The 12,527-nt window shown below is 42.3% G+C and overlaps 3 protein-coding genes and 1 non-coding gene across 4 annotated transcripts; 2 read left to right on the plus strand and 2 right to left on the minus strand.

Moving 5' to 3' along the window:
• Positions 1–2,170: 2,170 nt before the first annotated feature.
• LOC133715055 (protein KINESIN LIGHT CHAIN-RELATED 1-like) lies at positions 2,171–5,546 on the minus strand. The gene is made up of 3 exons (XM_062141365.1): positions 4,461–5,546; positions 2,865–3,773; positions 2,171–2,660 (listed from the first exon to the last, which is right to left on the minus strand). Exons 1-3 carry the CDS (start codon positions 5,048–5,050, stop codon positions 2,423–2,425), a joined length of 1,737 nt encoding a protein of 578 aa, XP_061997349.1. The 5' UTR covers positions 5,051–5,546; the 3' UTR covers positions 2,171–2,422.
• A 594-nt stretch (positions 5,547–6,140) lies between these two features.
• TRNAE-UUC (transfer RNA glutamic acid (anticodon UUC)) lies at positions 6,141–6,212 on the plus strand. Its single transcript has one exon. It is a non-coding gene; the product is annotated as a tRNA-Glu (tRNA).
• On the plus strand, positions 6,178–8,542 carry LOC133714956 (mediator of RNA polymerase II transcription subunit 4-like). Its single transcript, XM_062141241.1, has 3 exons — positions 6,178–6,439; positions 6,804–8,060; positions 8,281–8,542. Exon 2 carries the CDS (start codon positions 6,822–6,824, stop codon positions 8,019–8,021), a length of 1,200 nt encoding a protein of 399 aa, XP_061997225.1. The 5' UTR covers positions 6,178–6,439; positions 6,804–6,821; the 3' UTR covers positions 8,022–8,060; positions 8,281–8,542.
• Positions 8,543–8,603: 61 nt separating this feature from the next.
• LOC133714955 (pentatricopeptide repeat-containing protein At1g05600) lies at positions 8,604–10,605 on the minus strand. Its single transcript, XM_062141240.1, has one exon. The coding sequence runs from the start codon at positions 10,271–10,273 to the stop codon at positions 8,753–8,755; it is 1,521 nt and encodes a 506-aa protein (XP_061997224.1). The 5' UTR covers positions 10,274–10,605; the 3' UTR covers positions 8,604–8,752.
• Positions 10,606–12,527: the final 1,922 nt, after the last annotated feature.

Genomic DNA, 12,527 nt, shown 5'->3' on the forward strand with positions numbered 1-12,527 from the left:
AAACATGACGGCAAGTTCAAGCCCGAAGCAAGAGGAAACCACTGCAGCTCATCAGGAATGTGATGACCAAAACATGATGGCCATGGCTGTCAACCCAATACCGCCAGACTTGCCCGACCTTGTTATTCACCGAATCCTCCAACTCCTTCCCACTAAATCTGCTATCCGCATGAGCTTTCTTTCCAAGGAATGGCAAGATGCATGTTGTTTGGGCCCTGTAATAGATTTCGACGAGGAGGTGATGGCAACAACCTTCATGAACATACAAAGTTCGTCGAGAACATCCTCAATAGGTATTTGGAAATATGTGAGAAAGACCCAAACAAACAGAATTTAGAGAAATTCAAGCTCCACATGACCAGGTACTCATCTAGAGACTCTGCATGATATTGTAACTAAATGGTTGATATTTTCATGTAAGAGAAGCGTGAAAGAGTTAGATATTAGCCTGATGCCAGTTAGTGAATTGAACTACGACATGTTGTCAAGTTTGGATCTTATCGAAGCAAGCAGGGCTGCAAGTCGCAAGAAAAACTTGTTTTACTTGTCTCGGATGGCTCTTGTGAGTCTTGTCAATGCAAAATCTGTAACTACTCTAAATTTAGAGTATTGTGAGAATGAAGAAAATCTACAATAAGCATCCTATATCTGTTGGTCTGCTTCCCTCTTTGAAATCCATGTCCTGCATTTCGACTACGAAGCTCTCCTCTCCTTAATTTCTGAGTGCCCTTTCATTGAACACTTGTCACTAACTTCATGTTCTTTCCAAGGGGACATTTATATGCGGAGTTCCAGTCTCAAATCTTTGGAAATTGACCGATGCGAGGCTCTTTTAGTTCGAGTCTATGAAGCTATAAATCTTAAATCTCTTTCAGTTGTATCAGGTATCGGTTCATCTGAATTTTCGCAGCTTGAGCAGGTGATATTTAGAGATTGCCTCAAATTGAAATGTATTAACATACATGCTTCGCACTTGCGTTTCCTTAATTTAGATGGATGCCATAATGTGAAAGGCACAATCGATGCTCCAAAGCTCGAATTTTTCAATTTCGTTGGTTACTTGAAGTGCAAGTTCTCTCTGAAAGCTCCAAATCTGAGGATGACCCGCATTGAACTAATCGAAAATTGGGATAGAGAAGCAGTCACTTCCAACAGGCAATTGAAACATTTTACAACACTGAGTGATTTTCTTCAAGAATTTGGTATATCCAAAAGTTTGTACCTCTGTGTTTCTGATTTTAAGGCTGTCATATTTCCAAAAGATTTCAGAAAGACTCTGTCTTCTCCAATATTTCCAAATCTCGAAGAACTTTATTTCTCAGCGAAGATTCCTGCAAGTAAGATGAGAGATGGCAAAGAGTTGGTGGATTCCTTTAAATGGATGGCACCTTATAAACAGGATATTAGATGTACGTGTACCATGGAGTAGCGGATTCCTTGAAATGGATGACACCTTATTTTCAAGATATTCGATGTTTACCATGGAGTAGTATCAGGGAAATACCTGATTAAGGGCTGAGGTGAGTGAGCTGTGGCAAGAAAACCCAGCCAATAAAGGTGTCAGACGCTTGAGCATTAACAACAATAAAGTTCCTTATAAGTTTTGATGTACTTCCTTACAAAGGTGCCAAACTATGAATTAGTTGTATGATTTTTTTGTTCTTATGGAGATGTCATATTCGAATGTTTTGGTGGTATACTATAGCCAGATAGAGGATTTCCTCTGTTGTTTTTTTTTTGAAAAACCACGGTATCCACGCATTCTTTTATCTAGTTGTTGAGGATGCGAAAAAGTTAGGTTCGGAATGCAAATTGCATTTTGTGTTTTAAGTTTGAGGGTAGACTAATTAATTCAACCACATAGATATCTTATGTTTTAACAAGTTCTTTGCATTTAAAACTACGTTTCACTTCACTATCAAGTATCAATTTTGACAATTCACTAAAGTTTCAAAACAATTTGAGAGAGAGAGAGAGAGACCTAGCTGATGATTTCATCGTCCTTTGTTTCTATTCCGATCCCTTTGCCACCTCTTCGATCAATAGATCAGCAAGTCTTTAACTCTTTACTTCGCATCATCAACGTCTGGATTGTATTGCCCTCAAATTGGTATACATATCTTCCTTGCATTGCAACATGCTCGTATAGTTATGTACTTGCAAATTCATCTATTCCGAAAATCAAATTTGATCGAATCTATAATAACAACCAACCAAATTTGGTTCTTAAGAAACAGGCGTGTTAAATATTTCAAGGGAAATATCCAGGATACAAGTGAGTGACTAAGGAATTAAAGGGAAGTGAAAACAAGTGGAAATTGAATCACATAAAGCTTTCTAATACAATGATATCTACAAAATCAGATAAATAACAAAACTGGCAGTAAGGGAACGAACAGCCGAAGGGGGAAAGGATTCTTGGTCAAGTTTTGAAACTAGTTCCAGACCACTTCTTCATTCCATCCTTCTTCATCCTTTGGGAGTTGGAGCCACCGAGTAGATTTTCAAGCGATTTTCCCTTTCTGTTCCGCGCCCTTCCTGCTTCTTTCAAGAGATCAGCTAATCTTTTCTTCTCATCATCAACATCTGGATTTGCCGTCCCAAGCTTTTCTTCCCTCACCTTCAGAATGTACTCTAATATCTCAATTGCAGATTCTACCCTGTAATAAAAAGTATAGTTTTGAGTAAAATAGTGGATGGAGGAACAAAATTTTTGCCCAGAGCAGTAGCTATAAAACTTAAACTAGAATTCATATATAACCAAGTTGTCGAACTAGTGAACTCAATTTGGAAATCTATTGAACCTTGGCCATCTAAACTAAAGAAAATGTTTATAGCTTACATGGATAATAAAGATCAATTACCTTCCCATGGCATCATAAGTTGCTGCAAGGTTGCTATATACTCCAAGAGTATCCAAGTGACAAATGCCGCACTCCTGCTCAAGTATATCCCTTGCTTCTTCAAAGAGTCGAGCAGCCTCACCTAATTTGTACAACTGCACACAAGACAATCCCAATTGGTTCAGCACAATACCAAAATAGGCTGATTTCCTCTCCCCGCTAGCCCGAAGCTTCTCCATAGCACTGTCCAGTGAACTCCAAGCTTCCCCAAACCTCCCAAGCATGTAGAACATAACACCCATCTGTGCTTCTATTCCTGCAATAGTGCTCCGGTGTGCAGGGGTATCCTCCAGTAACTTCATGGCCTTTTGCAAGAGCTTTAGTGCCTCTTCAGGCTCATTCACAGCTTCATAAATGGCTGCAATTTCAGTCAACCCGGTGGCAATTTCCTCTGAGACAATTCCGGGCAAAGGTTTAGCATATATCCTCAAGGCATTCTCACAGTAGGATTTAGACTCTCTTAACTTCCCTGTCTTGTAATACAGATCAGCAAGGCGAATAAAGACTGATGCTACAGAAGGATGATTTTCACCCCTTGTAGATTTGAAGACTGTGAGCGCTTTCTGGTAGGAGAAAACAGCCTCGTCAAAGCGACAAAGAGACAAGTAAATGTCACCAATCCCCATATCAATAGCAGCAACCTCATTGTCTTGCCCATTGGCAATCATTAGCATGCTAGCAAGGACAAGGTGCTCAAGCGCAGATTCATAATCTCCCTTCGCCTCATAGATGAGAGCCATGAGACGACGGTCAGCAGCTTCTTCAATAGACGCAGGTCCCTTATGCTCCCTGTGAATTTCAAGAGTCTTCATACTATAGTTCTCTGCTTCATCAAATTGCATAACTTGGACATGTGCCTCCGCTAGGTACCTGCCATTTCCAATATCATTTCACAGCTACGCATCATAATGATTGTTTTTCACTGGAGGGTAAGCAGCAAACACACTACAGGTAATTTCTACATACTTAACATCTGCACAACATGGAGTAACAAAAGACAACTACTAGGAACTTAATCGCTAGATCGATGCTACATTGACATGTTATGACATAAGTATGATAGGCTGTTCTCAGGGGACTGTGAATCTCTTGCAACTTCATACTATCATTTCTTATGCACCACAATCTTACTGAAACAGTTAAAAGACAGTAAATGTAAAGCCTTCTCCTCAATAAACAGTTCATCACAAAATGCAGTAAATTTTAGAAGTTACATGACTTCTAATTCAAGGTTATATTCCAAAGTTGCATCAAGCAAGTTCTATAGTATAATAATTAATAAGATAATTAGTCTCTTAATCCTAACATAACATTTGGTAAGTAAACAAACAACCACCAACCAAAGAAACTCTGAAGATCACGAGCATGATAGTACATTACTATATTCATCCCACATCCCAATGCAACCACCCAAATCTACCCAAATCCAAATGAGTAAGAAACACGTGGGCCCCCACTGTACCTAGTCTTTACTATACTAGTAATAATACCACAGCAGGCGCAATGTAGCAGTTCATAGCATCACAAGCTAAAATGCGCCAGTAGATGAATGATTACCTGCAAGTCTCTGCAACTCTCGGGTCGGACTCACCCAGAGTTTCCATCTGGATCTTCAGACCCGACCCGTAGCACAATATAGACTGCTCAAGCTGTCCCAGCATAGAGTACGTGTCACCCAGCTGCATGTAGCCGGAGAACTTAGCCAGAGCATGGTCCGACCCGTTTTCGGGATCCGAGACCTCAATGGACCGCTCCAGAACCCGAGTCGCCTCCTCAAACCGGCCCAAGCTACAGTAAATCGCCGCCACCAGGTGCAGGCTCATGGCCAGGTCAAGGCCGGGACCCGAGCACAGCTCGAACGACTTGGAGGCCCGAACAGCGTAGTCCAAGGCCTTGTTCGGGTTCTCGCCCGACCCGACCGTCTCTCTGGCGAGCTTCAGCAGGAAGGGACCCAGATCCGGGTTGTCCAGCGAGGCCTCGTCGACGGGTTGGGCGGCGGCCTTTTTGGCGGGTCGGGCGCGTGAGCCGGACGGCGACGGGGTCTTGGTGAAGCCATTCGACCCGTTTGAGTGAACCGGGTCGGGTCCGATAACCGACCGCGCCGGCGTCCTCAAAGGCGACGTCTTCAGCGACACCAAAGCTGACATGGTCCGAGAACACACTCAGATACCCAGAATTCAATCAATTTCAAACACCCACAAAAAAATGGAAACGAGTCGAATTTTGATGGGGTAGGAACAATGTGGAGATGGGTGTGTGTGATTTAAGGTTAAAGATGGAGACTTTGAATAGAGGGGCAGGTGAAAATGTGTGGAAAATTTGGTGCAGTGTTGGAGGTGAAGGTGTGGTGGGGTAAAAGGGGGGATTAATGGGGGAGGGTGGTGTGGAAGAGACGGTTAATGATGAAGGAATTGGGGCTGGGGTGCTTTAATTTGATCACAAGTTTGAGGACGAAAAAGGGGACGAGCAGAGATATGAAATCCATTTTTAGTATTTGAGCTCCACGCTGTCTTTGGTAGGCTTTGCTTCGTCTGTAATCTTCCTTTCCTGGCTGGACCCATGGAGCTCTCTAGGCAGAGGAGGAGAAGGAGCTGGTTGTTTCGCGTTGTCACTCGACGTGTTTGTTACGTGGGATTGGATGAGATTGGACACCTTTGTTCTATTTTTTTATCTTCTTCTTCTTCATTATAGTGGTTAATGATAGGGTGCAAATAGGATTTGCAAAATTTGATGTGACAATCTACTCACGTTCCGATGTGTATAAAGTTTTAACGTTTAGTTTAGTTTAGATTTAAGAGAAAATAAAGTTTTTTTTTTTTTTTTTTTAAAGATACAGGCATCGCAGCAACTGATTAGTATGTTTTTGATTCTTAACTTTCATATTAGGTTTTATATTGTCATTTTTGACTCTCTAATATTTATTTCTATCACTAAACTACTGTAAAGAGAATCCAAAATTTAGTGTCAAAGCTTCACTAAATTTTAATTTGGCATAAATATTTTTTACAATAAAAATAAAAATTCACAATGAAATAATCTGAAATAGTATTATGGTAATATACAAAGACTATTGAGGAAGTAGATTTGAAGAAAGCTTTCACTTTCTGACAATACACATGCATCGCGCTGGGTATGAGGCTAATATTGTAACTTGATATGATACAATTTCACATTCATCTCTAAAGAGAAAAGTAATATGAATTTAATATTATTTCTTAAGCTGCATTGAACATATAATCCATTGTCGTCCAGCGGTTAGGATATCTGGCTTTCACCCAGGAGACCCGGGTTCGATTCCCGGCAATGGAACTTTTTCATTTTCAATTTCTTTTCATATTCTTATTTCCCTTGTTCGATTAGTACACGAAACAACAAAAAGTCGCCCAGAATCAACTTCTTCCTGGAGAAAGGGTTCTTCAGTCTCTGTAATTTGAAATGCACAGAGTCCGGGTAGCAGCTTTTACATAAAGCTTCAACCTTGAACCCAGGCAAGCCTTCAGTTGCTCAAAAAAGTCAACTGGGCTGAACCAAGTGAGGTAACTCTCGTTGTTATGTCATCTTTTGGGCTCTGTTTCAGCTTCAATTTTATGTCTTTGAGCTTGATTTGGGGTTAGGGGCTTGGAGAAATTAGGATTTCTAGCTTCAACTTTGTTATGATAGAACTTTAGTTCAGAGTGCCTCTCTTACTAATTCCTCTTTGATATTGATTTGGGCTCTTTCTCAATTCTGATTTACTATGACTCTTGGTAAAAGATGTGGTTAAATTTGAGCCTGCTCATCATGTCTTTAAGCTTGATTTAGGGTTCAGGGCTTGAGAGAAATTGGGGATTTTAGCTTCTACATTGTTATTATGCTTTTTATTTATCACAAATTGAATGTCTTCAATTTTTTGTTGGGTAGTGTTGTTTGAAGAAAGAAATGAACTCCAACATTCCTCAACACCAAATTGTGCAATCCCCAGCTAGGCTAGGCCTGGCAAATCCTACTTCACCATCTCTTCAAAACCCTAATCCTCCAAAACCCCCTTCACAGCAATCCAATGCCTCTTCGACTCTTATCTCTCTTCTCCCACCCCTCCCTAGAGCACAGTCCCTTCTTGTCCAAATGGCCTCTCTAGCCTCCAAGCTCTTTGAAGTCTCGCCTAATCGGTCCCTCTGGCTCAATGCATTCCGTGGCTCGCTCCCAACCTTTCTGCCTTCCCAAAACCAATCAGTGCCCATAACCCCACTTGACTCCAATCCTTCCTCCACCAAAGATATCCTGTCCCAGTTCACAGTGCTTCAAACCCAACTCTTTCAGGCTGTTGCCGAGCTGCAGGAAATTCTTGATCTTCAGGACTCTAAGCTGAAAATTGCACGGGAAATCCAGTCCAAGGATGCTGCACTTCTTGCCTTTTCCAAGAAACTCAAGGATGCCGAGCAGATTCTTGATAACCTCGTTGATGACTACTCTGACTATCGCCGCCCCAAACGGCCAAAACTGGAGGAGGATGATGCAGAAGATGAGGAATCTTCATGCACTACTACTGTTACATCTAAGTTGAAGTTATCAGATATTTTGTCATATGCCCACCGGATAAGCTACACAACCTTTGCACCGCCAGATTTTGGTGCCGGGCAAGCTCCTCTTCGTGGGGCACTACCACCTGCACCACAGGATGAGCAAATGCGTGCTTCTCAGCTATACCATTTTGCAAACCTTGATGTGGGATTACCTAAGACAGTTGAGAGCGAGGAGAAAACAATTGAAACAATTATTGAGCCCCCACCTCCACAACCAACAGAATACAATCAACATGCTGGCATGGTTCCATTTCAGGGTATACTTCCTCCAAATTTCACAATTCCGTCAGGTTGGAAACCAGGAATGCCTGTGGAATTGCCAACTGATTTACCTGTTCCCCCACCTGGATGGAAGCCTGGGGACCCAGTGCCTTTGCCCCCATTGGACAATCTCCCCATACCTTTACCCCCACAAACACGGACTAATGCTCCTCAAGGAATACATAAACCACCAGAGACAATACAGGTTCAGCATGTTCAGCTCGATATTCTGGATCAAGACGATGATAGTAGTGATTATAGTAGCGACGAGGGAAGCTCTGAAGATGATGATTGATAGTGAAGATGATGATTGATAGTAGTGTCTCAAAAAAAGGTAACCATATGTATGAGTTACGCAAATGTCTCTTTGTATCAATCTACATATCCAGACTTTTTATTGTCTCTTTGTATCAATGTCCCTTTACATTCCCTTTTGAATCTCAATTTGGTGCATTTTTCCTTTCACTGGATTTGGTGTTTGTATAGTTTGAGCGACTGCCATTACAAGCTTATCTTTGATGAGTCTAATGGATTGTTTTGTTCTCTTTGCTCAGGTGTAGAGGATGATTGGAGGTCGATGCTAAGAATGAACTTTATCAGCTTAGAATCATCATATAACACTTGATATGAGATTTATGTATATCTCTAATTTCTAGAGTAGAGCTAGTTCTTTAGTATGTACGTAAGAGTTAATATCCCAACTCAAATGCTGTTGTTGATCTTGAGGTCTCTCCATCATTCGGTAGAGGACCTCAGGAGTTGTCAAGTTTGCAGTTATGCGTTATGATAAACAAATCCTCCAACTCTGAAATTCCACTTCTTGTTTACTTTATTTTTATTCAAAGCAATTTATAGCAGAATTTGTTAACAGGCCATGAAGTGAATGAAGAAAGTAACAGGTTTCATTTTAACAAATTGAAACAAGCTTTTGTTCCTGTTTACATATTCACAGTCTTTGCCTGGCTAGAACAAGAGCAAAGCAACTCAAAAATAAGAAAGACCTTCGGGAACCTCAAATGCACAAACTCACATTGAGGTAGTAGTCTTTAGCCGGTTGTAGACCTCAGAGCACGCCTCAATATTTGCAATGTTACAACACACAGATGCCACCAATGAGTTCCATACAGTATATTCTGGCAGTATTGCCTGACTCAGCATCTCCTCCAACCACATAACAGCATCGTATTGCCTCCCTACTGAACAAAGTCCCCTAATAACCTTACAGTAGGTTTCGGCACAAGGCAATCTTGACTTGATAAGCATCTCCTGCAATACTCGACTTGCTTCAAGAAATCCACTCTCACTACAAAGCCCATCAACTAAAACGCTGTAAGTTTCCTTGTCAGCTACACAACCCACCTGCTTTTCCATCTTCTTCAAAAACTCAAAAGCCAGAACTGACTGCTTTTCATGACAAAGGCCTCTCACCACAATACTGAACACTTTCACAGTTGGAACACAGTTCGCCCACACCATCTCCTTTTCAATCACCTCCACTGCTTCAACAACTTTCCTTTCCTTACATAATGCGGCCGCCTTTGCTCCATAAACAACAGATGTTGGCCTGAAGCCCCTATCTTGCATTTCGTTTAGTACTGTGTCAGCCTCGACAATCTTATTTTCGTTGTAAAGATCGATTGCCATAGCACTGTAACTTGCCAAACTGGGATTTCCACCTCTGACCAGAGCCTCATTGATCAAACGCTTGATGCCTTCTGTGTCTTCACCATAATTATACTGACTAAGATCAAGTTGGTGGCGAAACTTCTTAGGCGCCTTCAGCCCCTTCCTTAAAATCTTGCCAAGAATTTCCACAGCCTCTTCAATCTTCCCATTATCACATAACGCATCTAACAAGATTCTATATATCACTATATCTTCAGCACAACCCTTCTGAGATATCCTCCAAAACATTGAATACAACAAATGGGTTGCCTCATTTAGCCTCCGATCTTCACACAACCCTCTCATTAGTATCCGGTAACTTTCCCTATCCGGATTGCAACTCTGATAATCCATCTCTTGGAAAACATGCAATGCAATATCCGAACGGCCCTTCTGGCACAAAGCAAGCATAAGCAAATTCAAAGACCGAACCCTTGAGCTCACTTCCCACCCACAGCAATGCTCCACGAAAAGGCGACAAGCGTCTTCAAGCTTGGACTCTTCAACCATAATCTCCACCAGGGTATTGAAAGACTGCGTCCAGTTCACACAGTTGAACTGTGAAAGGTTCTTAAAAAGAGACACTGCCTCGTCCAGCAGCCCGGCTCTTGCATAGGTCTTGATGGCAGCTACAAAAACCGAGTCTTTGCATTCACAGGAGTCATTCTTCATCTGATTAATGACTTCCTTCATCTCAGTGATTCGGCCTGAGCTTCCGAGAATGCCAATCATGGTGGCATAGACCGGACCATTGTGGCGGTAATTGGGGTACTTGGACTGTGCTTCACTGAATATTTTCAGAGCAGTTAAAGGGTTTTTCTGCATACGTATGATCTGGGAGAGGTTTGTGGGTGAGAGAAGCCTCGGCCATCTTATACTCATGGTGGTCCAACATTCACCAATAGATATGAAGCTGCAGTATCTGAGCAGCAAACAGGTAAGTTGAAGCTCAAGAATGGAAGGCTGAAATTTCAGTTGGGCATTTTGTCGAACACTTGGTGTGCATGGTTTACTCCCCGTGATTGTTAGGCGTCTTTGGCAGCTAGAGAGACTAGAGCTGTGCCGTTGAGTTGGGTTTGGGACGAAGCTTATGGAAATTGCAAAGGGTGATAGTCATAACCTAATCATCAACCACAAAGACTGGGATTGAGGTGAAATGACCACTGTATATTACTACCAGGCGCATAGAGCAGGTATATCATGCGCTCCTTTTTTTTTTTTTTTTTTTTTTTTTTTTTTTTTTTTTTTTTTTTTTTTTTGAAAACTAATGAGGATTAGGCGATATTAGCTTCTCTGTAACGGTCAGAAAGAGGCACCAAGGCACCCACACAACCCCGAAGGGGACCATTACAACCGGAAGCCCACCGCCCGTCCCTCAAAAGTGAATTTATTAAGAAGGAAACAAGATACAGAGAGAAGGGTGGGGGACTAGGCCTGACCACTCCTATACATATAACAAACATAAAAAGAGAACAACCACAATTAAGCAAACCGGTAAGTAGTACGTCCAGAAAAATCCTGACCAAAAGAACTAATCAAGAAATGAGGGATTGAATCCCACCACACTGACCCACTATTCAAGGCACCGTAGTTAGCCAACTTATCTGCAACTTGATTTCCCTCCCTGAAGACATGAGAGACGTGTACCTGAAACTGGCTGATCGAATTAAGGCTATTCATCCATTGCACCCGCAGCCTCCACGGGGTTAAGCATGGCTTTTTAAAGTATTGTAAAGCCAACATAGAGTCTGTTTCAATCCACAAAGGGAACCAGCCTCTCTCTTTTGCCACCTTAATTACCTCAATCACAGCCAATAACTCTGCATCTATGGCACAAGAGACCTGAGCATTGCAAGAAAAAGCACCCAAGAAGGCCGCATCGCAGTTCCGGAAAATCGCTCCATAGCCAGCATGGTTAAGATCCCGGTAAGAACCATCAGAGTTAGCTTTAAACCAGCTTCTAGGGGGGGATTGCCAAATCACTGGAATGAAGCGGGGGGCCGAGGGAAGAAGAGGTGAAATGCCCAAGTAGCCAAAGATGGGAATCTGACTTGAGGGAGAAGAGGCGGAGACAAAAGCTAAACCTGCAGATTCTTTTATGGACAGTAGGAAGAACTGTTTGAATCTAGAGGGGCAACACTCTCCACCTTCAAACTTTCTTTTATTACGTTCACTCCACAGGCACCAAAGTAAGTTGCAGACAGATATAAACCATAGCAATTTTGAAGATTGATTAAGCATAGAGAGGGTAGCATCAAGAAACAAGTCAGGCAGGGATGTACCTGGAGGGATAAGAAGCCTGAACATTTGATGGAGCCAAGCCCAAGAGGACGCGGCAACCACACACTCAAGAAATAGATGATCAATAGTTTCACTGTGTCTTCGGCAAAGATAACATCTTGAACAGAGCCTAGTACCACGACGCTGAAGCCGTTCATCGGTAGAAACTCGATTGAGAAGGGTTTTCCATGCCACCATGCTCTTTCGAGGTTGGATGGCCTGATGCCAGATCCGCGCACACCAAGGAGGTGCTGGAATGGGAGGAGACAACACCTGGTATGCCTCCTTGGACGACAAAGTGCCAGATGATGTTTCAGTCCAGATCAGTTGGTCCGGGGCAAGATCAGACGATATTGGGACTGCATTAATAACTTGGGCAACTTGGGGAAAGGCCCTGCAGAAGCTGGGGGGAAGGTTCCACTGACCATTCAAGATGAAGTCACCAACCTTGTCATTAAGGAGCTTCCTGACTTCCTCCTCATAGTCTGTGGAGTGAATTACTGCCTCACCTAACCAATTATCTTTCCAAAACCGTATTGTAGAACCATCTCCCAAGAGCCATTGCACCCTTGCAAGAAGCCTTGGCCATAATTTTTTTAAACCAAGCCAAATGGCAGATTTCTTATAAGACGAACAAGGGTGCAAACCCACTTGCAGAAAACGATCATGAAGGAACCTCGCTGATGTAGAAGCCTTTGAAGCCATCTCCCAACATCTTTTTAATAACAATGATCTATTCAAAGCAAAAAGATCCTTTAAACCCAACCCTCCTTGAGATTTTGGAAAGCATATCGTACTCCAGGCTACAAGGGCAGATCCGTTCTTAAGTGGATCTCCCCTCCAAAAGAAGTTTCTC

Source organism: Rosa rugosa, chromosome 6 (genome assembly GCF_958449725.1).
Source record: "Rosa rugosa chromosome 6, drRosRugo1.1, whole genome shotgun sequence".
Taxonomy (NCBI): domain Eukaryota; kingdom Viridiplantae; phylum Streptophyta; class Magnoliopsida; order Rosales; family Rosaceae; genus Rosa; species Rosa rugosa.

What these genes read in the sequence shown, in the direction of transcription:
- LOC133715055 (XM_062141365.1), bottom strand. Translation starts at nt 5,050, where the DNA reads ATGTCAGCTTTGGTGTCGCTGAAGACGTCGCCTTTGAGGACGCCGGCG. An exon ending in AGAGTTGCAGAGACTTGCAG is followed by an intron (nt 3,774 to 4,460) that starts GTAATCATTCAT and finishes TGGAAATGGCAG; the next exon opens with GTACCTAGCGGAGGCACATG. An exon ending in ACTTATGATGCCATGGGAAG is followed by an intron (nt 2,661 to 2,864) that starts GTAATTGATCTT and finishes TTTTTATTACAG; the next exon opens with GGTAGAATCTGCAATTGAGA.
- LOC133714956 (XM_062141241.1), top strand. Translation starts at nt 6,822, where the DNA reads ATGAACTCCAACATTCCTCAACACCAAATTGTGCAATCCCCAGCTAGG.
- LOC133714955 (XM_062141240.1), bottom strand. Translation starts at nt 10,273, where the DNA reads ATGAGTATAAGATGGCCGAGGCTTCTCTCACCCACAAACCTCTCCCAG.